Below are 27031 nucleotides of genomic sequence, written 5' to 3' on the forward strand. Positions count from 1 at the left end.
CCTTAGGTCATGAGCTGTATGGGGACTCCCTCTGGGGTCTCTGCATCACGGATGCAGCCTTGGGGGAGGAGAGCCCCCCATAATTACTTCCCACCCGATGAGGGTCTAAGTGGAGACTGCTGGTCTTACAACAGTCTAATAGTTTGCCTCCCCGAGGGGGCAGGGCTCAGGAGGTGGCGGAATATAGGTCTAGCCTAGATTGTTTCAAGCTGACTCAGCTTTGGGGACCTGGACCCACATGGGGCCGGCAGGGGCTTCTGAAGCCTCCTGTGAGGGCAGTGCCCCAGCCTTTGCAGTTGCTTTTCCTCCTGCCTCTGAGGCTAGCTCGGCTGCAAAGAAAGCTGCGGCTGCAAGAGGCGGGTGAGAACTGCCGGGACCGCCCGGGACGGAGAGGTGGGTGAGTGCCAGGGAGGCTCCATCTCCAGTACAGAAGTGGCCTGCACTGTCCCAGGACACCCATGTCTGGGCAGGGTGAGAGAAGAAGGTGGCTAGATGGTCAGGGGCCTGGCGGTGAGAAGAGAGATGGCCGTGGCGGGCACACAGGGGACCGGACAAACCTTGAGGGGGTAACTGACAGACTGCCACGTGGGAAGGCCACATCAGGGGTGGCTTGGAGCAGGAGTTAAAGGATGAGCGGATGGTGAGTTTATGGCACAGGATCAGGGACGGTTGTCCTCAGTCTGAGCCCCAAGTAAGAAGCCTGTACCTGGGAATCATGGGAGAGCGTCCCAGACAGTGCTTGGAAGCTGGGAGCTTCTGGGAGCGGGGAAGGGGCCGCGGGGGGGCGGGGGGGGCAGAGAGGTGGGGTTGACAGGCCAGCAGGGTGGCACCTGAGGAGTAGAAGGAAGCTGAGCTGTGAGATGAGTCTCATCCCAACGTCCCTTAGCTCTGGCGGGGGAGGGGCAGAGGAACTATACACAGAGGCAGACCTGCCATGGAAGGGAGTGGATAGGTCTGAGACTCAGTCAACAAATAGAATTTCTCAGTATGTGGGGCCTGCTCTCAAAGTTGGGTGTGGTGGTCATGAACCAAGCACTCTAGATCCCCAGATGGGCAGTCTCCTAACCAGATAGACAGTTACATCTGAGCAAAAGGACAGCCAGCCCTGTGGATAACTCAGGAGCTGGAGCTGCAGCAGAGGGGCGGCTGCATGAAAGGCCAGGCAGGGCCCAGGCGGAGCAGAACGGGACAGTCGTTGGTAGGTGGTTTCTCAAAGACTTGAAAATGGGAGGAGCAGGATGGAGGCTGTGTTGGGGGATCCCAGACGGGAAAGAAGAGACTTGGAACATACTGGATTGGAGTGGAAGGGGCAGGCTAGGTGACGGTGGTGGGGTGGGGGTACAACATGGTGCTTCCGCTATTATCAGGTGAGATAATAGGCCCTGAGAACGCAGAGGGCAGGAACAGCAAGTCAGAACTGAGGTCCAGGGAGAAGCTCATGACACCATGATCCCAACTTCCTCTCCTCAGCACCCCTCCCACTCCGCCTGCCTGTCTCCAGCTCACCCCAGAGTCCCCTGGAAAGGAAAGAGGGGACTTGGGTGTCCCTGATCCCCTATCGGTGGCGCCAGCCAGCTGGATTCTAATTAGCTGCCAGAGCGGAGAGACAGGAAGCAGAGGCTAGGGGCGGGGCTGGATCCCTGCCCGAAGCCAAGGCTGAAATCAAATTGGACACCCTTGCCCTCCTTGAGGGAGGAGTGGGCGGGGCAGGGTTTAGGGGTGAGGGCTGAAGCAGCTTTGGTGTGGATGGGTGCAAGCCAGCCATGCTGACCTGTCAAGCTGCCCCCAGGGAGGTTCCTTTGGAGAAGAGGGACCAGAGCTGGTTAGAGTGACCCCAGAACAGGGCAGTGTGCACCCCAGTCCAGGAAGCAGAACAGACTCCCACTGGGCTTGCTGAGGTCAGCTCCTGCCCAGTATCACTCCGCTGTCCTCCCTCAGGCTGGTGGGCCAGGCCGTGGTACCCTGGTGATGCGGGGCGACGCCCCCCCCACAGTCCGCTGAGAGCCCTGCGCCCGCCCCTGGCCTTCGCCATGGCCCGATTGGCTGCAGCACTCTGGAGTCTCTGTGTCACCACTGTCCTCGTCACCTCTGCTACCCAAGGTAAGTGTGTCTGGGCTGGGGAAGGGCTGGGTCTCCAAACCGAGATGGAAGGTGGGAAACAAATTCTCTGGACCACAGCCTCCACCCCAGATGAAGCTGGACCAGACTAGAGGGAACCTGGTGATGCCACCCTTGGCAGGCACCACTGAGGGGTGTTGAACTCCCAGCAGGCCAGTGCACTGGGTGCTGTCTTGCTTGGGGACCCCTAGGACTAAGACAGGCCTTCTGGGGGGCCAGCTATTCCTCTATCTCTCCCTCCCCCCGTCATTCATCACATCTCTGAGGCTCACTGGGACCAAGGCTTAATTAAAGCATGCCTGCTGACGTTTATTTAAAAACAACTAATTACCCAGCTCCGGCCTGGGATCCTGCACATGCCACAATTAGTGCCCTGAGCCTGCTGCCCACTGTTGACATTACTTAGTTACCATCCCCAGGTTGGGCACCAGCTGTGTGCAGGACAACAGAAGCTAAGAAGAGGTCTGCTGGCCTGGCCCCTTCCTAAAGGGCTCCCCTCCCCCACCTTGCCGGGCCCATCCCCTGGAAAGTCACTGGGATATTGTCAGCCTTGCTCTGAAGCCTTGGCAGGGTCCTGCTGGCCAGTGACCCAATCTTCCTAGTGCCCAAGTTCCAGGCCCAGCCCCTGCTAGGCCAGGAGGGGCTGCCTCCACCCCCAGCCCCATGTGAGCCAGCCCTCCACCCCCGGCCTCCCTCCCTGACAAGGGAAGCTAAAATTAGGGGAGGAAGCAGATGGTACGACAGGAGCACATGGGAAACTTTTTCTCAACTGGGGCTCTGCTCACCCCCAGAAACCCGAAGGCCTGGCTGCTAGAACCCCTGGGACTCTGTCAGTCTCTGAAGAGGGGCTGGCTTGTATCTGCACCATAGTACACACACCTTTCACAGCACTTCGCTTACTCCCAGCTGTGGCCCTCCCCCAGACATCTGTAGCGTCTACCTTCCTGTACCCTGTGTGGCTGGGCTGCAACCAGTATCCCAGAGTGGTTGCCAGGGCAGCTTGGCTCATGTCAACCCTGGATCCTGAGAAATACCCATAACAAAAAAACGAGCATCTCGTCAGCACATTAGTAGACATTAACTGTAGGTTAACCTCTGAGGTAGCAGAGAGACCAGGGACCCAGTAGGTGCCTTGGAGCCACCAGCCTGGCCAGGAAACAGCAGAGCTGGGACTTACAGCTATACTGTGTGGCTCTGATTGTCATAGGGTGTCCCCTCATGTGAAGCATGCTGCCGCACCTGGGGATGGAGTGGGAGGATCAGGAGTTTAGGGCTAACCTTGGCTGCTTAGACTGTGAGACCACCTAACTATGTGTGATCCTGTCTCAAAAAACAAAACAGAAAGATTCCTTTGGTTTAGAGTCCCCGCTGTCTGGTCCTGACCTGTGGGTGGGTGCCCATTTTACAGCTTGGGGAAACAAGGCCTGGGAAAGCCACTACCAGTAGCTATCTGAACTTAAGCATGCAAAAGTTAGACATGGTGGCACATGCTTGTAACCTCAGAATGTGGGGGAGGCTGAGGCAAGAGGACACCAAGTTTCAGGCCAGGCTTGGCTACACAGCAAGACCCTGCTCCCAGTAAACAAACAAAACAGGCAGGTATAGCTCACGGTAGAACTGTTGCCTGGGTTCCGTCCACTCCTTGGGTGGTGGTAGTGGTGGTGGACGTGGTGGTGGTGGTGGTGGTGGTAGGAGGAGGTCCCCAGACCACTCTCACTTGTGACAAGGACGAGCAGCACCCACAGACGCTACTGTACTTAGGGACAGCTTTTTGCAATGGGAAGACAGATTCAGCCCAGTCTGGTGAAGGTGTTTGACATGGAAGAGTAAAGTTCTGTGCGGTTCTGCTATGACAGCATGTCCTGGTGTCCCCAGTCTCAACAGAAGTCCCATCATAGACTTAAGTGATGGCCTTCATGGCAGCCACCCGCCCCTGCAGAGGCCATAAGTCCTGTCATCAGGGCACGTGTCTGCTAAAACTGCCACAGCCTTTGTCCCACAGTGAGGAGAACAAAGGCCCACCATCATGGCACCAACCCAGCTGGCTCCTGCCGAGGTCTCCTTGGCCTGCTGGGGTGCCCTCCCCCCACGTCTGCACACAGTCTACCTGGATGACGCTGTGTCGGATCCCCTCTGTAGTACAGAGTGACGGCCCAGCCCCAATGTCCTAGCTGTTCAGGAGGCTGAAGCAGGACCACAGTTCCAAGGACAACCTAAGCCAGTCAGTAGGATGCCATCTCAGAAGGAAAGGTGTGGTAGAGCACTTCCGGAAGGTGTGTGTAGCCTCACCTCTGTTACTAGTATTACAACAATAACAATAAAATATACCCCAAACGCTCCCTTTTGTTAGGACCCTAGCCAGACTGCATCGAGGCCCTTTGACAGCCTCATTTTTAAATTGATCTCCACTGTTTAAAAAAAAAAGTCATCTCCAAGCCAGATGTGTGGTGCACACCTCTCATCCCAGATGTGTGGTGCACACCTCTCATCCCAGCGCTTGTGAGGCTGGGGCAGGGAGGAAGATTATTGTAGTGTTGTGGCCAGCCTGGGCTACCTAGTGAGTTCAAGGTCAGCATAGGCTACATTGAGACCTTCAGAGAAGGAAAATTTGTGTATGTGTGCGCTGGGTGTGTTGGCGCATGCCTATAGTCCTAGGGAGGTAGATGCAGAAGAATCAGTTCAAGACTATGTTGCAAGTTTGAGGCTAGCCTAGGCCACATGAGACCCTTGCCTTAGTTGGAGGTTGGAAGAGAAAAAATCCAAAAGACACTACCTCCAAGTACAGTCACTTTGTGAAGTACTGGGGCTTAGTTCTTCAATTCAGCATAAGATTTTGGGGGACAGGGCTAGTGAGATAGCTCAGGGGAGCTAAGGAGTTTGCCACCAAGCCTGTCCTGAGTTTAGTCACCAGTATCATTGGCAAAAGGTACAAGTGACCTCCACATGCCCACCCTCGAACACACAAAATAAATGTGGAAGGTTGCTTTGAAAGGATCTGGGGTTACACAGTTGTGACTGGCCCACAACATCCAGGATGGTGTGCACTCTTCCCAGGCATGGCATTCGTTACAGGATGAAGAAGGTCAGCTCTCTCTGAGCCAGGCTACTCCTTCCTCCACAGGGGTTAAAACTCTGTGCCACTTTATAGCGGAGCAGGCCTGAGACTCCCATAACCAGCTTCCCAGCCTGGCTAAAGCAGCAGGTGTTTTTCTTCCCTGGTGACGGTGACACTGTCCCCAACTGTTCTGCAGGCCTGAGTCGTGCTGGGCTCCCATTTGGATTGATGCGCCGGGAGTTAGCATGTGAAGGTTATCCCATCGAGCTGCGGTGCCCAGGCAGCGACGTCATCATGGTGGAGAATGCTAACTACGGGCGCACAGACGACAAGATCTGCGATGCCGACCCTTTCCAGATGGAGAACGTGCAATGCTACCTGCCCGACGCCTTCAAGATCATGTCACAGAGGTGAGCCTGCTCCGGCTCCGCAGCCTCACATCGCTCCCTGAACACAGACAGCAAGCGAGATTGAGCTGCTCCCACGGACAGTGTCCCCCAGCTCACTCACCCCCAGAGAGCAGTGGTTCTCCATCTTCCTGATGTTGCGACCCGGTAATACAGTTCCTCGGGTTGTAGTGACCCCCAACCATAAAATTATTTTGTTGCTACTTCATAACTGTGATTTTGCTGTTATGAGTTATAATGTAAATGTCCGACATGTACACCCCTTCTTGGGGTCACAGCTCACGGGTTGAGAACCACTGCCATAGACCTTGCTCATCCCTCTGCTACCTCCAGAGACTTATTCAAGACTGTTGGTGGCAGGTGGGAGCTTGCAGAATCAAAGCAAAGGTATGCTTCCCAAAGAGAGACAGCTATTCATAACTTACGTGTGTGTGTGTGTGTGTGTGTGTGTGTGTGTGTGTGTGTGTGTGTGTGTGTCTGTTCTGTCTGTCTGTCTGTGGCAGGGTGCTTTGGTGTGCAAAATTGTCCTTCTGCATGTTGCGGGTATATAACTGTACAGACGGTGATTTCATGTCTGAATATGTGTGTGCAAATATGAAGCTTGTGTTTGTGTCTCTGAGCAGCTGTGGGTGTGAATAAGGGTGTACTTGTGTGACTAAAGAGGTATCCCAGGCTGGGGCAGCCCACATAGGAAGCTTCATAGCCTACTCCAATAGTCAGTCTGTCTAGAGCCTTCAGTTTCTCCACAAGCGCCGCTCCGTGGCACAGGGCCCCTGCTTGCTCTCCTTGCCTCCACCTCGTCTGTTATAGTCCATTCTTCCTACATGGCAGGCATCAGTGAACACCTGAGTCAGATCCTTTCCCTCTATTAGAACGTTCTCAGGTTCCCACCTTCTTGCAAAAGCCAAAGCCTTCCTGAGGCTAGACATGCCTGTATGACCTGCCTTGACCACTGGCCCTCCTTTCCTGTGGGCTCAGTTCCAGCCTTGCAAGGCAGCTGGCTGTGGAGTGCTGCCTGGGTTCGGTCCTGATACTGCAGATACTTGAGCATGCATCAGAATCTGCATCCTGGTAGCCCAAAGGCTCCCAGTCTCCGGTTCTGCTCTGTCACACCCTGATAGGGTCTATGGGCCACAGCTAAGTGGCAAAGCCAACCTCTGGATTTTTCTAGAAACATGAGCCTATCCCTGCATTCCTTCTGCCTTAAATGCTGTCCCTGGGATCCAAGTGGCTGTTCTTATACTTCCTTGTGGCTGTCTACCTAACTTTTACACACTCTGAAATTGCAGGCCCCCTTCCCTCCTCCTGACCCCTTCAGGGCCCTGCCTTCCATCCACATTTCCATCAGATATTTTGTGCTTGGTATTTTATCCTGTTTCCTCCCGAACCCTAACCCATTGGCCCTACAGGAACAACAAACCTTTGTCCCTCACCACTGTGGCTATAGCCAGGTCTACAGCAGGCATTCACTGGATGTTTGATGCCTGAGAGGTCAGAGTTCAGGGCCCGCTCCCTGGCCTGTAGCATGGGAGGAGGAGGAGGAGGAGGAGGAGGAGGAGGAAGGCTGGGCCAGAGGAAGGGAAGTCAAGAGCTTCACAGGACATCGGGTAGGCGGGGTGATTCAAAGTGTGCCTGACCAAAGCTGCCTTGCCCCCTTGCTCCATTTCTCCTGACTCCTCATCCAGCCTTCCAGCCCTGACTTGGGCCCCACCCATTTCCTTGGTGCCACAGTCTCCACAGCAGCTAAAACAGTCATATCTGCACACCTCTACACAGGAGGCTGTGTGTGTGCAGTTGCTGGGCCAGGGAGCGAGATGAGACCTCAGGAGCCTTGTGGGGAAGGCCTTGTGTCTATCAGGGTCACAGCTAAGCTGCTGGTGACAGATTCCACCACTGGGTAGTTGGCTCCAACCTTCGCTGGACTGTTTCCACCTCCTTCAAGTCCCACCCCTCAAAGACAGATGCCACGCCTACAGCTCCAGGGGAGTCGGGGTGCAGAGCGGGGGTGCCGAGGGCCTTGCACATTCTAGATGAGCACTCTGCCACTGGACCACACTCATCCCTGAAATTAGTGACTTTTGTGCATTTTCCAGCTCAACTTAGTTGCAGAGCATTCCATCACTCCAAAAGGAGTCTCCATAATCTTCACAGTCTCTGTTGCCCTTGCTCTGTTCTCTGCCCAGAGGTTTGCCTAGGCTCCCTCTCCATGCCCACCAGTCTGCCCTGTGCAGCCTTTTCATACACTCGTTACATTGTGGGTCAGCCACCATGTCCTTTTTCCTGGCCAGATAGCGTTCCATCACGTGGGCAGGCCACATTTTACCAACTTACCATCAACATCTCAAAACAGAGCACATTTTGTTCTGCCATTCCTCCATGGGCGGACTTGGGTTCTCTCCCCCTGTTGGTGGATGTGGGCAATGCAGCAGTGAACCTAGGTGTTGAGTAATTGTTCACACTTAATATAAATTCTGTAGGACATATTGCTGAGGACCAGGATTAGTCAGTTGCATGAGGTCCCTGTGCGGTTTTTTGTTTGTTTGTTGTGGTGATTTGTTTTGGTTTTGGTTTTTGGTTTTGTGAGACAGGGTTTCTCTGTAACAGCCCTGGCTGTCCTGGAACTCTGTAGACCAGGCTGGCCTTGAACTCGCAGACCCGCCTGCCTATTTACCCCCAGCCTCCTGCTGTTTTCCTCTGCACTTCCTGGTCCCAGGAAGAACTAGAGGCAGATTCAAGTACTTAGCACTTGTACACACCTTGTCTGCCACTCCAAGGACCTGGGATGATGTTGGCTGCATTTCTTGTCTCTGATAGTGACCGAACACTTGGCAGAAACAATGTAGGGAGGAAGGGTTCATTTTGGCTCTTGGTTTCAGAGTTCCATCCATTGTAGCGCGTGCGTGCGTGCGTGCGTGCGTGCGTGCGTGCGTGCGTGCGTGCGTATGGCATGCCAGAGCTCTTCACACTGTGGCTGCCAGGAAGCACAGGGAACTGAGGGCATTCTGCTGCCTTTCTCCTTCCTCGCTTTTCTTACATTAGTCTAGACCCACGTGTGGGGTGGATCTGTTTGCCTGGTTAATGCTCTCTAGCAGTACCCTCACAGACGTACCTTGAAGCATACCTAACCAGTCTCCTAGGCAGTTCTAAACCCAGGCTAGCTGACAGAGAGGACGAACCGTTGCAGGCACCTTGACAGGACACAGGCAGCTGTAGGAATCTGAAGGAGTGGACAGGCAGGTGACTAGAGCTGAAGATGCCCCCACAGGTGGGCACAGGCTGCGGGGTAGGAGAGCAGCCACCAGATGGGGACAGGGATCTCTGGTGGTGTCTTCTGGTTGTAAAATAGACCTCCTTTTCTGTGCTAGCCAGACCCCGAGAGGCTAGCACAGGCTCGGGGTCGGGGACCCCGGTGGAGACTCCAGATTCCTCCTGGCTGTGCTGCAGGGTCAGGCAGTGTCCAGAGTGTGGCAGTGTCCATGGAAGAGCCAAGGTGGACACAGCAGGCACTCAGTCTTCTGTGAAGGTGCCCGTCACGTGTGACTGTGTGTTTTTAGTGACTGGCATGGAGCTTCTAATTCAGTTTAAAGGAAAATGCCAAAGATGTACCAGGAAATCCTGCCTCACAGCCGTAGAGGCCTGTGGGGAAGAAAACAGGCAGGAAGCAAAACAGACCCCACCCCAACCCGTGCCTCACGCATCTTCTCACCTGGAGCTGGGCGCTAGCTTCCTGACCTGGAGCCTCCTGGGTCTGAGTCCATTTTCCTGTCCCCGTAGGTGCAATAACCGAACCCAGTGTGTGGTGGTGGCCGGCTCCGACGCCTTTCCTGACCCCTGTCCTGGAACCTACAAGTACCTGGAGGTGCAGTACGACTGTGTCCCTTACAGTGAGTCATCTTGTTCCTCATGCTGGCTCGGGCCCTTCCCCCACAGAGCAAGGAGCCTGGCGGCACACCTTGATCCAGCACACGTGTGCACACATCCATGGGGCTGGGCACAGACAGACGCTAGCAGGCTCGCTCCCACTTTTGACACATTCTTCTCACAGACACTTGCCACATTGGGTGGCTGCTTTCCCACACAGATGTGTCCCCTCCTGTAGGGTATCATCAGTTCTAGTCACCTGCCCATTCCTGATCCTTCACATGTCCTTCACTTGCTAAAGCCCTCCCAGCCACACACCTGCAGCATGCTGGCCTCTCTCTCTGGCCTTCCAATTGCGCTCCCACTCTCCTGTTTCACACCCTTTCTCCTCCTGACCATGGACACACCTGATCTTTCTCCACACACCCCCTCCTGCCCCTTCCACATCATGAAAGCCAAAGACATCTTCCCAGGTTCCTAACTATTGGTTGGTTTATCGCTTACCCTGAGAACACTTCCTATCTGCAAAGGAAGTACTGCCATGTTGGAATGACAGTGCCCCCAAGAAGATGATTTTGGGGAGCCAAGAGCCTGACTCGCTTACATCTGACTGAGGGGCAGGTAGACAGGGTCGCTCACCCCAGCACCTGCCCCTGGCATCACCAATCTCCTGCCCACCCCTCCCTCCATCTCCCTCTGTCCTCTCCCCTGCCTTCACATAGCCAGCCCGGAGGTAGGGAGGACCTCTGGGCCAAAGGGGAGGAGGCAGGACCATCGGGGGGTCCAAATGAGGGGGCAGGGGAGCAGGAGACCGCCTAACTCTGCCTCCTCTCCCCTCCTACCCGGCTTTCCCCGCCCCACCCCTCCAACCTTTGATTTCTCCTTGCAGGTGAAGCTGGGAGGATGGGCGAACAGGATCACTCACTGCTTCTGTAACTTTCTCCTTTTAGTCTCCGTCCTTTCCTTTCAGCACCGCCTGAGGCTGCCTTCCACCGCCTGAGGGGGATGCCCGGCTGCTCCCCGAAGCCTCCCCACAGCACTGGGGACACTGCCCACCCGCAGCTGGGGCAGCAGGGAGGGAGGTGGGAAGTGACGTGTGTCTAGGACAGAGGGCTGGGCAGGTGGCGTGAGGCTCAGCTGTGGCTCCTGACTTGTCTGGCTCTGAAACCTGCAGCAAATGACTTAAAATCTCTCCGGGTGCTGCAGACGGAGGCGTGAGTCCTGGAGACCGGGAGTGACAAGCACTCAGCCCTGCGGCCAGAGTGCTCCCAGGAGCACAGCCCCGAAGGCAGAGGCCGCGACTTCACCCCCCAGCGCCCAGCCCCGAGCCTGGTCCAAGATGTGCTCAGTGATGGTACGGACGCTCTTTCCCGCCACCTGAGCCTCGTAACTCCTCTGTGATGGGGGAGGGGTGCTTCGAGGAATAGCGGCAGCCTGGGACCCAAGCTGCTTTGTGCCCGGGCCACAGGTTCTAAGGGGGTGGCAGCTGCATGGCCCCCTCTGTGTGGCTTCACTTCTCTGAACCTCAGTTTCCCCAGCTGTAGACAGGGTCCTGGAAGGCCTGGCTGCAGGGGCCTGCACTGTTCCCGCGCCCTCATGAGCACTGGTTGCAGTCACTGTGGCTACACTTCACTTCTAATCAGTAACGATTAACGTCATGGTCATTGGAATAGCAACATATAATAAACAATTCTCTAGAACAGACAGGACACGAGGCTGGAAAAGTCCCTGGTCCAGGTTCAAAGGTCAAACCAAGATACGAGAAAAAAGAAGAGGCCCCAGGTCCTGAGATGGAGCGTAGAGACCTAGAGCCAGGCCCCTTGTGTGTCCAGGAGCACAACCCAGAAAGATGGCCGTGGGGTTGAAGTGGTGTAGGGCAGGGGATGGCAGCCTTAGACTGAGGAGAACGCAAACCTGACTGAGCCTTGCAGACTGTGCCCATGCACAGGGTGGAGGTCATGGGCAGGGCTAGCCACAGGTGCTCCTGGTCAGGCAGAGCTAGTCGGCCCAGGTAAACTATCCCCTGGACCCCCAGAGAATCGGGGCTCAGGAATAACTAAAGAAGAATCCAGACACGTGCTTCATGACTTTCCCTGAGCATATCCTGAGTGCTGGGTCCTGGGCAAGGCGCTGGGGAGCCAGGCAGAGACCCTGCAAAACCCAACAGGGTGCCTGGCGGGGATCAGTCTGGTCAGCCACAGGGCCCTGGGCTTCAGAGGCTGGGGTGACCCCAGTGCTGGTGAAGGGGGCAGGGTGGGGGGCAGGGATCCCACAGTTGGGGGATCACTGGAGTGTGGAAACCCCAGACATTGGACTAACACTGGATTTGCTTTGCAGCTGAGCACAGCCTAACTCTCCCTTCCTCCCCAGGTGCCACCCGTGCGTCATCAAGGGCGGTGGGCAGGGCAGGGTGCAGCTAGGGCTCCTGGGCCCTTGGTGGAGTGGGCAGAGCAGCTGAACCTTGAGCCCCCCCCCCCCCCCCCGGGAGTGTAGGAGCCTGTCTGCCACAATCTGTCCAGCCCAGTCTGTGTCCTCCAATTCTGTGCCTCTTGTCTCCCTACCCTGGCTCTGTCCGAGGCCAGGGGCGCCTGCCTGCCTGCCTGCCTCTGTTGTTCTGTGTCTGGCTCTACTGCCCTCTCTGTGCGTTCCGGGGGTCCGGAGGGCTTAGGGGAACACAGCTGGACTCAGGTGGGGCCTACTCAGCAGGGAAGGGGCTCAGCCTGTGCTCCCGGCTGGGAGGGGTACCCAGGCCCCAGAGACACTAAACCCCTTCCCTCGGCCCCTGGTTCTAGCAGGGGTTAGCACACAGGGTGGAGAGGACCCTGCGGTTCCTAGATCCCCGCCGCCTGGCGTCACCCTAGCCAGAGTTCAGCTCCTAGCTGGGGATCCTCCACACCGGGCCCTCCCGCCTGAGGGCCCTGTCGACCTGCCTGTCTGTACCATACCAGTCTTCTCGTCTCTTCCCTCGCGTGTGTCTCCCCTGTCCCTTCTCACTGTCTCCTCAGCACCCTCTTACCCCATCCCACCCCCAGAAAAAGGGACGTGGGGGTGGGGGCTGAGATGATGTTACGGAAGGGGTTGGGAAAGCGGAGGAAAGGCAGGAAGAGGGGGCGTGTGGCCAGAAAAGAAACGAAAGCGATTTAATCTTTTTTTTCTCTTTTTTTTCTTGCACATTTTTTTCAATTTGTTTTCTCTCTCTCTTCCGATGCTTAAAGTAGAAGTGGAGCAGAAAGGTAAACGCACTGTCACCACCACTGCCGACCCCAACTCACACTTCGTCCACTGTCCATACTCATGTGGCCCCCCCTCCCACCCTTCTTCTCCCCCCCCACTCGGTCCAGGGATCCCTGCCCCGGTGCCCTCCCAGCACAGCTGGGCCGGGCCTGGTGCTGCAGCACCATCAAGGCCAAGGCCATGGCCATGGGCTTCTCCACCCTCCAGATACTCACCGAAGCTCCTCTCTGAGCCTGGGCAAGACACTCACCCCACACCGCCACCTCTCCCTCTCTCTCTCTCTCTCTCTCTCTTTCTCTCTTTCCCTCTCTCTCTCTCTTTCTCTCTCTCTCTCTCTCTCTCTCTCTCTCTCTCTCTCTCTCCCTCCCTCCCTCCCTCCCTCTCTCCCTCCCCCCTCTCCTCACTTCTCTCTCTACCTCTTCTGGTCCCTGGTCCCTACAGGGCACCTGACCTCATCTCTCATTTCTTTTGCCTTCCTTAGGAGAAATGTGTAAGCATCCAGGCGGGTGGGGAGGGAGGGACTCCCCAGCTTCCACAGGCACCGCTAGAGGCCTCTCTGTCTCTCCTGCCCTCCCTCTTCCCCTCTCCCCTCCTCTTTCTCCTTTCCTGTCCCCTTGTACCTTTTGCAAAGTGTTTCTGGTAGAGGGTGGTGGGATGGAGGGACACTCTTTCCTTTGGGGACCAGATTTCTCCTCTCTCTCTGGCTCCTGGTGGCCTAACTTCCTCTGGTTTGGCGTTTCCAAGGCCCAGAGCTGTTGTGGAGCACAGAGAACAAGTCTCCTCACCCTCCACCCTTTCTGACCAGCCGGGTCCAGTCCTGGGGAGGGTTGTCAGCCATCCCAAGCCCCGGGGAGGGGGCAGCCTGCCAAAGCCCTGGGTGGGTGGGGCGGGCCTCCTGGGTGGGCGGGGCGGCTCTGTCTGGCACCCCTGCGAAGAAGCTGCAGTCAGGGTTTTCTTCCGGGCTGGTGTGGGAGGGGGCCAGGGAGGGGGCGGGGCCACAGGCTTGCTCTGGGGACTTCCACAGGCCCCGTAATTTCTTGCAGGGAGCCCCATGGTAGTAGGTGTGGCTGTCTATTATGGGCTAGGGAGTGGAGGGTGACTGGCTAGTGGTAAGGCAGCAGGAAGCAATGGACAAACAATGACAGGGCCCTTCAGGGTCCCTTTCGCCTTGAAATTACGGTGGTCTGTGGAGGGCCCCTGCCGGGGAGGTGGGCGGGGTCCCTCTGAGCTGCTCCCCTCCCCTCTCCTTCCCGCCTTGCCCATCTCAGAGGCCTGGGCACCCTCTCCCTTGCTCTCCTCAGTCAGCCCTGCACCGGCCACTCTTCTTGCAGGCTTGGAACTACGGCACTGGATCTCCTCTCTGGGTCGGCCTGGGGGAGGGAAGAGATGTGGGGAGCTGGGTGCTGAGGTGGGGTCCTTGCTGCCCAGGGCCCCTGCAGACCCTTCCTCATCTCCTCCCCTTCCTCGGGATGACCTCTAACTGTGTTTTTCCTCCCTGGTACCCTCTGACCAGCTCAGGCCCTCGTCATGAGCACACACCCCTGGCAGGGGTTTTTATGGGGTAGAGGGACCTGGGGAACAGAAAAAAAGGGTGGGGGCCAGGTAGTCTGGTCAGAGGGTACAGACATAACTGATGGGAATGCCAGGGCTTAGAGCCCAGGGTTAACTCATGCTAACAAGGCGGTGCTGCTGACGCCTTGGGCTTAGGGACCTAAAGCCAAGCTGCCCTAGTGCAGGGGTGGGGGGCACTACAGATTGTCCCCCTCTTCTAACCAAGTTAGCCTGCTGATGAGCCAGGCTAGAAATAGGCACTAGGCCTGGCTCCTACCCAAAGGTCCCTCACTACTGAAGCTGCCCACCATGCTGGTGCCAAGTCGTCCCAGCCCTCCCTGTGCCCCTGGGGCTAGCTGCTTTGGTGATGGACCAAGCAGGAGCAGAGAATTCACCATAGACCCACAAACACACACCCTACAGCCCTGGCCTGCCTGTGGGTTCTGTCATGGAGAAATGAGAGGAGGTGCCAGCCCTCCTGAAGGGAAGGGCGTCAGTCCCACAGTGCTGAGGGAAGAGGAGAGGGTGGGCCACACTGAGCTGCTGGATCGCTAGGGTAGGCTAGGAACAGGTGGTGCTGGGCTGTGAGGGGCAAGGGTGGGCAGGCCAGTGGTGCCAACGAGATGCAGTTGAGGTTTTCCTCTTTTCAGGGAATGGGGGGGTGGGGCGGGGCCCCCCACCTTTCTGACATCAGCGCTGCCTTGGTCCCTCCTCCCGAGCCGGGGATGGTCACAGGTAAATCGGGGTCCGGGGCAGGGGAGGTGGGGGGCTGGCTGGGGTGGGCGGGGCTTTATCCTAGCACCTGGCCCCTCCCTTGCCCCCTCCGAGCTGGACCTGGGACTGCCCCGAAGGGACTCTCAGTCGGGCCTGGGCCTTGGAGTGAATTCTCTGCTCACCCCCTCTCTCCTCGCCAGCACTAACCCTCTCTTCCCAGGTGGTCTCCAGAACGTCTCCTTTGGAGCCAGGACTTGTGGACACCCCCTCCTTGTCTCTCTTCCCTCTGCGCAGCTCCCCGCCCCAAGTGTCCCGGGAGTCCTGTCTTTCTCCATGCCCCCCCTCCACCCTTGTACACCAGTGTCCATGTGCGCTTCTGGACCTGACCCCACCAGAGACCCTGCTGGCTGGGGCAGAGCTGGACTTCTCCCTGGCCTAACCTGGGGGCCGCTTCCCTCCATCCCTTCCTCCCCTACCTACTTGACGGGCACCAGCTGGGGGGAGCCCAGACAGCAGCAGGGACCTGAGGAGAGAATAGACAGCTCTAAGCCTCCCTGCCAGAGTGGGTGTGGAAACATCACTCTACCTTGCAGCTTTTTGAGGAAGAAAGTGAAGTTTTTTTTAAAAAGTCCATCCCTGCGTGGTTGGTGAAGGATGGGATCCCAGCCCCTAGTTCTTCCACAGAGGCAGAGAAGGGAGGCCAGGGTGCTGATACCCGAACCTTGAGGCTAGCCTCTGCTACAGCAGGGGTCCCCACCTCCCACCCCCTTGAGCCCAGTCTGGGAGAGCTCTGGCCGAGTCCTTCGTCCCCAGCCTGTGGGGTCTCTCGCAGCCAAGGAAGGGAAGAGAGCACCACCTCCCCACACTAACCCTGCTCTTGATGGTCTCCAGGGGTCACAGCTCCAGGGAGAGGGACAGCTGGGCAGGGCGGGACTCCCCACCCACAAACCCCCTTCCCATCACCAGCCCGACCAAGCAACCATGACTGCAGCAGCAGGAGGGACAGCATGGTTTCCTCCCCCCGCCGTGTGACCAACTTGCCTCTCTCTCCCCTCTCTCCTTGCCTCTGCTCCTCCCCACCTCCTCCCTGCCTACCTACCCACCCGGCCCAGTCTTCGTGTGCCCAGGGACCCTGCAGAAGGTGCTGGAGCCCACCTCCACACATGAGTCAGAGCACCAGTCTGGTGCATGGTGTAAGGATCCGCTGCAGGCAGGTGACCGTATCTACGTCATGCCCTGGATACCCTACCGCACAGACACACTGACTGAATATGCCTCATGGGAGGACTATGTGGCTGCACGCCACACTACCACATACCGACTGCCCAACCGTGTGGATGGCACCGGCTTCGTAGTCTACGATGGCGCAGTCTTTTACAACAAGGAGCGCACGCGCAACATCGTCAAGTATGACCTGCGGACCCGCATCAAGAGCGGTGAGACAGTCATCAACACAGCCAACTACCATGACACCTCGCCTTATCGCTGGGGAGGCAAGACCGACATTGACCTGGCGGTGGATGAGAACGGGCTATGGGTCATCTATGCCACCGAGGGCAACAACGGGCGCCTGGTGGTGAGCCAGCTCAACCCCTACACACTACGCTTCGAGGGCACATGGGAAACAGGCTACGATAAGCGCTCGGCCTCCAACGCCTTCATGGTCTGCGGAGTCCTTTATGTGCTGCGCTCAGTGTACGTGGATGACGACAGTGAGGCGGCCGGCAACCGCGTGGACTACGCCTTCAACACCAATGCAAACCGCGAGGAGCCGGTCAGTCTCGCCTTCCCCAACCCCTACCAGTTTGTGTCCTCCGTCGACTACAACCCCCGGGACAACCAGCTGTACGTGTGGAACAACTATTTTGTGGTGCGCTACAGCCTGGAGTTTGGACCCCCAGACCCCAGTGCTGGTGAGGATGGGTTTTGAGGGGTGTGGGCCTCTTAGCGTCTCTCACTCCTTGACACCAGGATGTAGGCTCACTGTACGCTGCTGAGGACTGGGAGGTAAAGCAAATCATAGCTCGTGGCACACGCTGTCCTCACTCATCGCCATTGCTCCTTCGGGGTGTGCCTGTCATCTTAGGGGCATGAGGTTCATTGCACTGTTTTACAGGCGAAACCCGTGCACTGTGTGGCTGAGGGATTATTCTGGGCTCTACCCAGTGACCTGTGCGGCCTGGGCACAGTAGTTTGGGGTAGTTTAGAGGGATGCAGAATCAGACACTTGCTGTGTTCTCATTTTAACGCCAGCTGATGTTCCTATCGCTAACCTAGAGCATCCCCAGAACTCTGGAGAGGGGGAGTTGGGCACCCAGGTTCCAGACCCCACAATCAAGTGTGTCACAGATGAGAGGTGATTACATTTTGAGACACTTTGACACACATGTCCATCCCAGCTCTGGGAGAGACACCTTCTGGTGCATAGCAGTTCATTTTCACCCTCTCTGAGTATATGGTCTGATGAACGTAGCGTGCCTCTGAGCACAAAGGCCAGGGACAGGACAGCTTTCCACTTCAGTGGGCAAGGAGGATGCCAAGGTGCCAAGGGGCCCTGTGCTCAGGCACGTTGGTGGGCCTTAGGCATGGGTGTGACCCTGTCCTGTCCCTTTTACCTTCCAGGCCCGGCCACCTCCCCACCTCTCAGTACCACCACCACAGCTCGGCCCACACCCCTCACCAGCACAGCCTCGCCTGCAGCCACCACCCCACTCCGCCGGGCACCCCTCACCACACACCCAGTGGGTGCCATTAACCAGCTGGGACCTGACCTGCCTCCAGCCACAGCCCCAGCACCCAGCACCCGGAGGCCTCCAGCCCCCAATCTGCATGTGTCTCCTGAGCTCTTCTGTGAACCCCGAGAGGTCCGGCGGGTCCAGTGGCCAGCTACCCAACAGGGCATGCTGGTGGAGAGGCCTTGCCCCAAGGGCACTCGAGGTGAGTGCTGGGAGACTCGCAGCTTAGCCATACAGGTGCTGTCTGCGGCCTAGCACCCAGGGAGCTGTAGGCAGTCCGGCCACCTGCGTCAGACTAAAGGAGCAAAGCCAGGACAGATGTGGGACTGATAAGCAGCCCAGGTGCCCTGGGGGTTCCAGGCAAGGTTGAAAGAGGCTTAGTGGAGAAAACCTTCCATCTTGGATCTTGCCTAGGAGGTTCTAACTCTGCGAGGCTTGGGCGGGCTGCTTTGTGCCTTTTCCCAAGTGTCCCTCTCCTTCTCATCCTCTGCTCTGTCGTCTCCCTCCTTCCTTGGCCCCTCTTCGTCTCCTCCCCTTTGACTTTCTTGTCTGTCTCTACAGGAATTGCCTCATTCCAGTGTCTCCCTGCTCTGGGACTCTGGAACCCTCGGGGCCCTGACCTCAGCAACTGCACCTCTCCCTGGGTCAACCAAGTAGCCCAGAAGGTACCAGTAACTGCTGCCCTTACAGGCAGCCATCCAGTGTCCAGGGTCAGCAGTGGAGGAAAGAGCTTGGGAGACACAAGGGGTCTCCTGTTGCCCAACCCTTGCGTGGGAGGGGCCAGCAGAGGGAGAGGGCCTAGGCAGGTGGGGCGTGTGAAAAGGGCGTGGAGGGCAGGGCAGGCCAGTGCCCAGCAGACCTGAGGCCCCATCCTCCCTGCCTCACACAGATTAAGAGTGGAGAGAACGCAGCCAACATCGCCAGTGAGCTGGCTCGGCACACGCGGGGCTCCATCTATGCCGGGGACGTGTCCTCGTCGGTGAAGCTGATGGAGCAGCTGCTGGACATCCTGGATGCCCAGCTCCAGGCCCTCCGGCCCATTGAGCGCGAGTCAGCTGGCAAGAACTACAATAAGGTAGGCACCTGTACCTGCTGCCACCCCACAGTGACCAGTGAGGGACACCAGACCCCGGGGGCTGCTGGGCTTCACTTGCTGCGCTGCCTTGAGTAGTCCTCAGAGGTGGGGTTCCTCTGGGAGAGAGAGCACTGTGGCGGGGAACAGTGCTTGGAGTCCCCACCTGTCTCTACCTCCATCTCTGTCTCTAGATGCACAAGCGAGAGAGGACCTGCAAGGATTATATCAAGGTGAGCTCAGTGGGGTACAGTTGGCGGGAATGAGGGGACGGGAGAGGAGAGGACATCAAGACTGCCCCAGGGAACTAAAGAATGTGGAGGACTCGTGTGTATCGTCCCTGCTACACACAGGCTGTGGTAGAGACAGTGGACAACCTGCTCCGGCCAGAGGCACTTGAGTCCTGGAAAGACATGAATGCCACAGAACAGGTGCACACAGCCACCATGCTCCTAGATGTCCTGGAGGAGGGGGCCTTCCTGCTGGCCGACAATGTCAGGGAACCCGCTCGCTTCTTGGCTGCCAAGCAGAATGTGGGTGAGTACCTCAGTCACCCCAGGACCCGATTCCTGGGCCTGTGATTTTGCTGCAGGCCTCATGGCATAGCATGAACCCTGTCTGGGGATAGACACTGATAGCATGCCCTTTCTGCCCCTGTCCCCACAGTCCTGGAGGTGACTGTCCTGAACACAGAGGGTCAAGTGCAAGAGTTGGTGTTCCCCCAGGAGTACCCCAGCGAGAACTCGATCCAGCTGTCCGCCAACACCATCAAGCAGAATAGCCGCAACGGTTAGTGTCCCGTGGAGTTTGTCCGAAAGCATGTGCGCACTGCCCACTTGGCACCTTGACCTTGACTTTGTGGAACACTTCGGGCGTGTCTTTTAATCACGGTTTATCTGCCACTGGTATGGAATCCCAAAGCCCTGCGGAGGCCTGGGTTTGCAGGGGGAGCCCTAGCTCTAGAAGTCATTGTACCATTTGAGGCTGAGATACAGAGAGGCTAGGGAATCTGCCCAGGGTCCCACAGGAAGTAAAAGTGGGTCAGAGAGCAGCCTGTACTGTATGTCCTGGCCACTGCTGGACAGTGGCCTTGTGGAAATGGCTTCTGAGTGGGACACTGCCCACTCTCAGTGTGTCTGAGAGCCATGGAGCCCAGAGGGAAGTGTGTGCCCGAGGATAGCCACTCTATCTCCCTGTGCCCATCTTCCTAAGGTGTGGTCAAGGTTGTCTTCATCCTCTACAACAACTTGGGCCTATTCTTGTCCACGGAGAATGCCACAGTGAAGCTGGCGGGCGAGGCAGGGACTGGTGGCCCTGGAGGTGCCTCCCTGGTGGTGAACTCACAGGTCATTGCAGCATCCATTAATAAGGAATCCAGCCGAGTCTTCCTCATGGACCCTGTCATCTTTACTGTGGCCCACTTGGAGGTGAGCTCAGGTGTACCCTTCCCTCCCTGGAGGTCCCAGCATCCTCTGTTTCTGGGCTGCATATCCCCCACCATGTGTTCACCCACCTGAGAGTAAGTTTCAGCTTCCCTGCTTCAGCTTGGACCATATGTCCAACAGAGCTGGTGGTCACCTCGGGCCCCGGGCACTTGTCACACCTGTCACTGTCCCCGTAGCTGGTTTGAGGACAGGAATAGCACTTTGCAGTCCTGACACCCTGTCCACCATATAACAGGCCAAGAACCACTTCAATGCAAACTGCTCCTTCTGGAACTACTCAGAGCGCTCCATGCTGGGCTACTGGTCAACCCAGGGCTGCCGCCTGGTGGAGTCCAATAAGACCCATACCACATGTGCCTGCAGCCACCTCACCAACTTCGCAGTGCTCATGGCTCACCGAGAGATCGTAAGCTGCCCGGCGCTCTGTGGCTCTGGGCGGGCCTGCTCGCTGCTGGCCTGGCTTTGCATGGCATCCTAGAGAGCACACGGCATGGGCGATGCCTACGAGGCCAGCTTGTGGGCATGGGGGGCCCCCAGTCTTGCCTGGGGCATGAGGCCTTGCATCTGGCTCCCTCTGGCCCTGAGGCACTCTGGAGAAGCCAGCTGTCATTTCTCCACAAGCCTTCCAGAGCATGAGGAATTGAGCCGCTCTGTCCGCACGGGGGGCGGGGGCCAGCTTGGTGGCTGGGTGGGTAGCACTGGAGGGCCTTGTGGCCCACAGCCTTGCCTGGGTCCTTAGCTGCAGCTGTCACCTAGCCAGGCCCTGAGTGCCTCCCTACTCCTGTCCCCAGTACCAGGGCCGCATCAATGAGCTGCTGCTGTCAGTCATCACCTGGGTTGGCATCGTCATCTCCCTGGTCTGTCTGGCCATCTGCATCTCCACCTTCTGCTTCCTGCGTGGCCTGCAGACTGACCGCAACACCATCCACAAAAACCTCTGCATCAACCTCTTCCTTGCGGAGCTGCTCTTCCTGGTTGGGATAGACAAGACTCAGTACGAGGTGAGCCCGACCTGGGGCCGGGGCCAGGCAGCGGGAGGGCCACGCCGCGGTAGACCAGCCTCTTACTGATGTGCTCTCCAGGTCGCCTGTCCCATCTTTGCGGGCCTGCTGCACTACTTTTTCCTGGCCGCCTTCTCCTGGCTGTGCCTAGAAGGTGTGCACCTCTACCTGCTGCTGGTGGAGGTGTTTGAGAGCGAATATTCACGCACCAAGTACTATTACCTGGGCGGCTACTGCTTCCCAGCCCTGGTGGTAGGCATCGCAGCCGCCATTGACTACCGAAGCTATGGCACCGAGAAGGCGTGAGTGTCTCTGTTGTCCCCATGGTCTTCATCTGATTGGCTCTTGAGTGGCTGGCTTTCCTTGGGCCAGGGCTGGGGTGGCTAGCCTTCCAGGCATTTCTCCACTCTGGTTGTGTTCCATTTTAGCTGCTGGCTGAGAGTGGATAACTACTTCATCTGGAGCTTCATTGGGCCCGTCTCCTTTGTTATTGTGGTGAGTGGCACCCCAAGTACTGGGGTTCCTTGCATCCAGGCTGGTCTAGACCCTAACCTTGGGCCCCTTGCCAGCTTTTCAAGGCACTAGTGTAGAAACTATCAGAACCAAGCAGAGGGGCCAGGGCATGGCTCAGAGGTGGACACTTGCCCACTATGCAAAAGGCCCTGGGTTCTAGCCCTAAAATCACACACGCACACACACATGCACACGCGCGCATGAGCAGTAGCTAAAAAGACCAGGTGACTAAGTCCACAGTCCCCAGCGCTGAGGCCAGTGTACCAGCAGCTGTGGTCCAAGCCCGTGTCATGCCAAGCCATGTCACAGCAGTGACAGCAGATAACAGACCCAGGTAGTGGGCACTTTGGGCCCCTGAAGAGGGAGTTGGAGCAGAAACTGAGCCCATTTCCTGTCCTCGTACCCAGGTGAACCTGGTGTTCCTCATGGTGACCCTGCACAAGATGGTCCGAAGCTCGTCAGTGCTCAAGCCTGACTCCAGCCGCCTTGACAACATCAAGTGAGACCCTCACCCTGGGGCCCCTGAGGTCTCCCAGAACACTGCTCCTCACCGGTGCCGTGCAGTGGGGTTTTCAGCAGGAGGGTGTTTGTGCATGGTGTAGGCCCTACTTAACAGGGTCGGGAAGTGCAGCAGTTCATCCGACCTGTGCTTTCGGCCTGCACTGCAGATTCAGTGCGAGTCTGCTGGAGGGCACCTTGAAAAGCCGGCCACAAAGGGAGTTTGAGTGGACTGGAAATTTGGCCCAAGTGATAAAGTTGGCAGGGAATGACCCATCACCGGGAGCCAACCCTCGGTGTCAGCCAGCAGGCCTTCCCAAGGCCTCCCCAACCTTAGGCTAGGTCTTTCAGGCGGCACCGGAGGCCTAGGGGCTGGGCTGTCTTCCCTGGTGAGCACCATGACTGCCTGTCCCCCTGTCCCCCTGGCCACCAGGTCCTGGGCGCTGGGTGCCATTGCGCTGCTGTTCTTGCTGGGCCTCACCTGGGCTTTCGGCCTCCTCTTCATCAACAAGGAGTCAGTAGTCATGGCCTATCTCTTCACCACCTTCAACGCCTTCCAGGGGGTTTTCATCTTTGTCTTTCACTGCGCCTTACAGAAAAAGGTGAGGGTGGCAGAGCTCTCCTTGGGGACATTCTGGATCTGTCAGGAGAGGGAGGCCAGGATGAAAGGGCTCAGGTGCCCTCTGGGCCCCTCAGTGTGTCCTCTGGTCACCTGCCTTCTGTGGAACCATCTAAGTCTGATGGGCGCTGGGCGATTGAGCCAGAAGTGAGAGAGTCTAGAAGTGAGGCAGGCTACAAGGGACTGGGAGTGTGTGCAGAGCAGGGGGCCTGCCAGACAACTGGAGCCGCAGTGTTAAGATTCCTGCCCTAACCATTCTAGGAAGGACTGGATTTTGTAATGATAGAAGGAACGGGTCCAGGGGAACCCTTGTCTGGCCTCAGATCGTGCAGGCAAAGCGTCCGTACACACACAAGGGTTGAGCATGTGGCTGAGGTGGTAGAATGCTTGCCTAGCATGCATGAAGTCTGGGTTCCGTCCTCAGTATCATGATTTGGGCATAGCGGTGCGAGCCTAGAATTCCAGCACTCGGGAGCCGAGGGCAGGGGGGTCGGGAGTTCAGAGACGTAATGTTCCCCGCGCCTGGCGTATAGTACATGTCCCTTAAAGATGTGTTGAGTTGGAGAATGAAGGAATGAGGCGGTGCTGGGGGTGAGGAAAAGAGAATGGGCCAAAATAATCGCCTGAACGCTGGGCCGCCGGGGCGTGGCCGGCGCGGGGCGTGGCCGGCGCGGGGCGTGGCCGGCCGGGGGGGGGTGGCCGGGGGCGTGGCCCGCCGGCTGACGGTCGGTCCCCTCCGCAGGTGCACAAGGAGTACAGCAAGTGCCTGCGCCACTCGTACTGCTGCATCCGCTCCCCGCCAGGGGGCGCGCACGGCTCCCTCAAGACCTCCGCCATGCGGAGTAACACCCGATACTACACGGGGACCCAGGTACCCGGGAGGGGGCATCGCCGCGTCTCTCTGGGGCACCTCGGGATGACCCTGGAGGGGGTGTTCGCAGAGGTCCCCTCATGTTTGCGCTGTGTCCCCAGAGCCGAATCCGGAGGATGTGGAACGACACGGTGAGGAAACAGACGGAGTCCTCCTTTATGGCAGGCGACATCAACAGCACCCCCACCCTGAACCGAGGTGAGGCCTCCCCGGCCCCGGCTCCCCTCTCCAGCGCCTCGCCCCAGCCCCTGGGCTGCCTTGTAACCCGACCCTTCCTGCCCTTGGGCAGGTACCATGGGCAATCACCTGCTGACCAACCCCGTGCTGCAGCCCCGTGGGGGCACCAGCCCCTACAACACCCTCATCGCCGAGTCCGTGGGCTTCAACCCTTCCTCGCCCCCAGTCTTCAACTCCCCAGGTGAGGGCCAGGGACGAGCAGGTCGGGAAGCCCCGAGGGCAGGTCGGGAGGGCCTCTGCTTGGCTCACACTTGTCTTCTCTTCTCTTGCTGACTGGCCTCCGCAGGGAGCTACAGGGAACCCAGTGAGTACCACTGTCTGCTGGAAGCACTTCCACAGGGGAGGGGACACAGCTTTCTGTAAGCCTCTCCTAGGAACTGGAAACCTGGGGTGTCCCCACCCACAGGCTCTGGCGTGGCAGTCAGGTGGGGACCTCAGGTAGGGAGTGAAGGTGAGGGGTCCAAGCGCAGCGGGGTGAACCTGACCACGCAGGCCTCCACTTGCTGAAGTTCTGAAGCTTGGGAGGGAGCCCTGGAGAACCGGGCCTTGCACACCCTCGTGAGCCTTTGCTCGAGAGGACCCCACAGGAGGGGAGAGGGAAGTGAGGCGGGGGGCTCTGGGACAGACCTCTCAGCCCCCTTGCCTACCAGCCCATCCTTACCCCCCCCCTCTGCCCTGCAGAGCACCCCTTGGGAGGCCGGGAAGCCTGTGGCATGGACACCCTGCCCCTTAACGGCAACTTCAACAACAGCTACTCGCTGCGAAGCGGGGACTTCCCTCCGGGGGATGGGGGTCCTGAGCCGCCCCGAGGCCGGAACCTGGCCGACGCTGCGGCCTTTGAGAAGATGATCATCTCGGAGCTGGTGCACAACAACCTCCGGGGGGCCAGCGGGGGCGCCAAAGGGCCTCCGCCCGAGCCTCCTGTGCCGCCCGTGCCAGGGGTCAGTGAGGACGAGGCCGGCGGGCCCGGGGGTGCTGACCGGGCAGAGATTGAACTTCTCTACAAGGCCCTGGAGGAGCCTCTGCTGCTGCCCCGGGCTCAGTCGGTGCTGTACCAGAGCGATCTGGACGAGTCGGAGAGCTGCACGGCGGAGGACGGGGCCACCAGTCGGCCCCTCTCCTCTCCTCCCGGCCGGGACTCCCTCTATGCCAGCGGGGCCAACCTGCGGGACTCGCCCTCCTACCCGGACAGCAGCCCCGAGGGGCCTAGTGAGGCCCTGCCCCCGCCCCCACCTGCCCCCCCTGGGCCCCCAGAAATCTACTACACCTCCCGCCCGCCGGCCCTGGTGGCTCGGAATCCCCTACAGGGCTACTACCAGGTGCGGCGGCCCAGCCATGAGGGCTACCTGGCAGCCCCCAGCCTCGAGGGGCCAGGGCCTGATGGGGATGGGCAGATGCAGTTGGTCACCAGCCTCTGAGGGGCCTCATGGACCAGAGGCCGGGGGCCTGGCCGGGGAGGGGACCCAGGAGGGGCTCTGGTGGGAGCAGAGACTGACGGAGGCTGGTGGGCCACTCTCTCCAGGTGCCCCTCAGCCCGTGGGCCCCACTGTCCCCTCAGGGGCGCTGACCTGGGCCCCAGGTGCCAGGGTGAGACAGGGTTTCCACCAGCCACACGCCCCAGCCTCTCTAGGGGAGTGCAATGAGGAAAAGCCCCCGGGCCCTGGGAGTGAGGGAGAAGCTGGTAGGTGTGACCGACTTCTGACACTCCCTGCCTGTGGAGGAAGAGCAAGGGGTAAGGCTTCCCTAGGTCTTTAGGGGGTTGTCGCTTTTGAGGTGGTCAAAGCCTTGCAGGATCCAGTCTATCAGCTGCTCCTCTCCGTCCATCAGAAGGGAGCAGCGGGGGAGTGGGACAGATGGACAGGATCCTCCCATGCTACAGTTCCCCGTGCCCTGGAGACTGGGCCTTGGACCCCAGCCAGGCCCAGGGCATGGGCCGTGGGGCTGGTGGTTAACGTGGAACTTTCTCTGAAGCTCCTTTATCCCTTGCTATTGGTCCCTGTCTCCCAAGCAAGCCTGCCCCTCGACCCCCAGAGTGCACCCAATGACCCCCTCCCTTGGGGTGACTCCTGATGAAGCACAACTCCCCGCAGGGCCCCAACCCACGGGGGTGGCCATATTTGGGCAGTTCCCAGTCCTGTGGGCTGGGCTATCTGGGGAGCAGATTTGGGGTCTGGGGCTCCCTGAGGAGTGGGTCCTGGGTTTGGATCTTTCCCTAGGGGGTCCTCTTACCCCTCTCTCTTCCTCCCCTATTGCTGTAAATATTTCAACAAAATGGAAAAGGAAAAAAAAAAAAGAAAAAAAAAGTAAGAAAATCTCATCACTTGAAGCCACCGGGCACCTGCAGCCCAGGCCAGCCCGGACTTTCTCCGGAACAGAGCCGCGGCCAGCCCTGGCCACCAGGACTTCCTGTATGTGTACATCCCAGCCAGGGTGGGCAGCCGCCAGAGCAGCTTTTACACTCCAGAGACAAAACCAATCTAGAAGCAACAGCAAAACAAAGAACCTGTCCTTCCCAGCACCGGTCCATCACCTCTGCTCTGGCCACCCTCCTGGGGCGCGTACCTCACTGCCTGCCCCAGGACCAGAGGCCTGTCTCCCCCTGCCCCGCTGGCCAGGAGACACCCTCACACCCAAAGATGCTTTTGCCAAGATGGCTGCACTACCCCTTTGAGTTCCTGCTTCTCGTATATCACTTCAGGACTCATGGCAGGCAGGAGGAGGCTGGCATCCCACCCTGAGAAGGGAAAGAGGAGTGGAGGGCAGAGTATGGCTCCTGTGGCTGAGGGCAGGATGGCCGTGGTGGGGTCATTTCTGAGGGAGGGGCAAGAAGGGTGAGAGGTCACTTTCCCTTACCCCCACTCCAAGCCCTCCAGCCTGGCCTGCCCTCCCCCAGTTTTTTGGGGGTAGCATAACCCTGCTGCCATCTTGCAGAGGTGGCAGCACACCTCTGCTGACTTCGCCCTGTCTTTTCCTGCCTCCTTCCTCACAAGTGCCATGAGTTTTCAAGCATCCTCGGGTCTCAGCTTGCTGCTGCCATGAACTTCTTTGGGTTATGGGGAGCGACTCTAGGAAGGAGCTGAGGCGGTGGGTCAGTGGCTAG

General features: G+C 58.3%; 1 protein-coding gene across 6 annotated transcripts in view; it reads left to right on the plus strand.

Moving 5' to 3' along the window:
- Positions 1 to 26243, plus strand: part of Adgrl1 (adhesion G protein-coupled receptor L1) — a 39420-nt gene extending 13177 nt beyond the window's left edge. For 2 of the 6 annotated variants that reach the window (XM_076571841.1, XM_042277452.2), the window contains exons 2-23: positions 1939 to 2100; positions 5370 to 5583; positions 9355 to 9464; positions 16053 to 16853; positions 17563 to 17877; positions 18237 to 18340; positions 18565 to 18750; positions 18942 to 18980; positions 19101 to 19284; positions 19414 to 19536; positions 19960 to 20174; positions 20428 to 20598; positions 20984 to 21193; positions 21275 to 21495; positions 21622 to 21688; positions 22114 to 22205; positions 22638 to 22806; positions 23566 to 23694; positions 23796 to 23892; positions 23984 to 24112; positions 24218 to 24235; positions 24613 to 26243. In XM_076571841.1, the coding sequence (XP_076427956.1) occupies positions 2031 to 2100; positions 5370 to 5583; positions 9355 to 9464; positions 16053 to 16853; positions 17563 to 17877; positions 18237 to 18340; positions 18565 to 18750; positions 18942 to 18980; positions 19101 to 19284; positions 19414 to 19536; positions 19960 to 20174; positions 20428 to 20598; positions 20984 to 21193; positions 21275 to 21495; positions 21622 to 21688; positions 22114 to 22205; positions 22638 to 22806; positions 23566 to 23694; positions 23796 to 23892; positions 23984 to 24112; positions 24218 to 24235; positions 24613 to 25349 (4401 nt within the window). In that variant the 5' untranslated portion in view covers positions 1939 to 2030 and the 3' untranslated portion in view covers positions 25350 to 26243. Of the gene's footprint in view, positions 1 to 1938; positions 2101 to 5369; positions 5584 to 9354; positions 9465 to 9674; positions 10796 to 12659; positions 12675 to 14876; positions 14962 to 16052; positions 16854 to 17562; positions 17878 to 18236; positions 18341 to 18564; positions 18751 to 18941; positions 18981 to 19100; positions 19285 to 19413; positions 19537 to 19959; positions 20175 to 20427; positions 20599 to 20983; positions 21194 to 21274; positions 21496 to 21621; positions 21689 to 22113; positions 22206 to 22637; positions 22807 to 23565; positions 23695 to 23795; positions 23893 to 23983; positions 24113 to 24217; positions 24357 to 24612 lie in introns of those variants that run through there. The other 4 variants (XR_013051202.1, XM_015986585.3, XM_015986588.3 and 1 more) reach the window with 4 other exon arrangements.
- The last annotated feature ends 788 nt before the right edge of the window (positions 26244 to 27031 follow it).

The sequence above is a fragment of the Peromyscus maniculatus genome, chromosome 5 (assembly GCF_049852395.1).
Source record: "Peromyscus maniculatus bairdii isolate BWxNUB_F1_BW_parent chromosome 5, HU_Pman_BW_mat_3.1, whole genome shotgun sequence".
NCBI classification, from domain to species: Eukaryota; Metazoa; Chordata; class Mammalia; order Rodentia; family Cricetidae; genus Peromyscus; species Peromyscus maniculatus.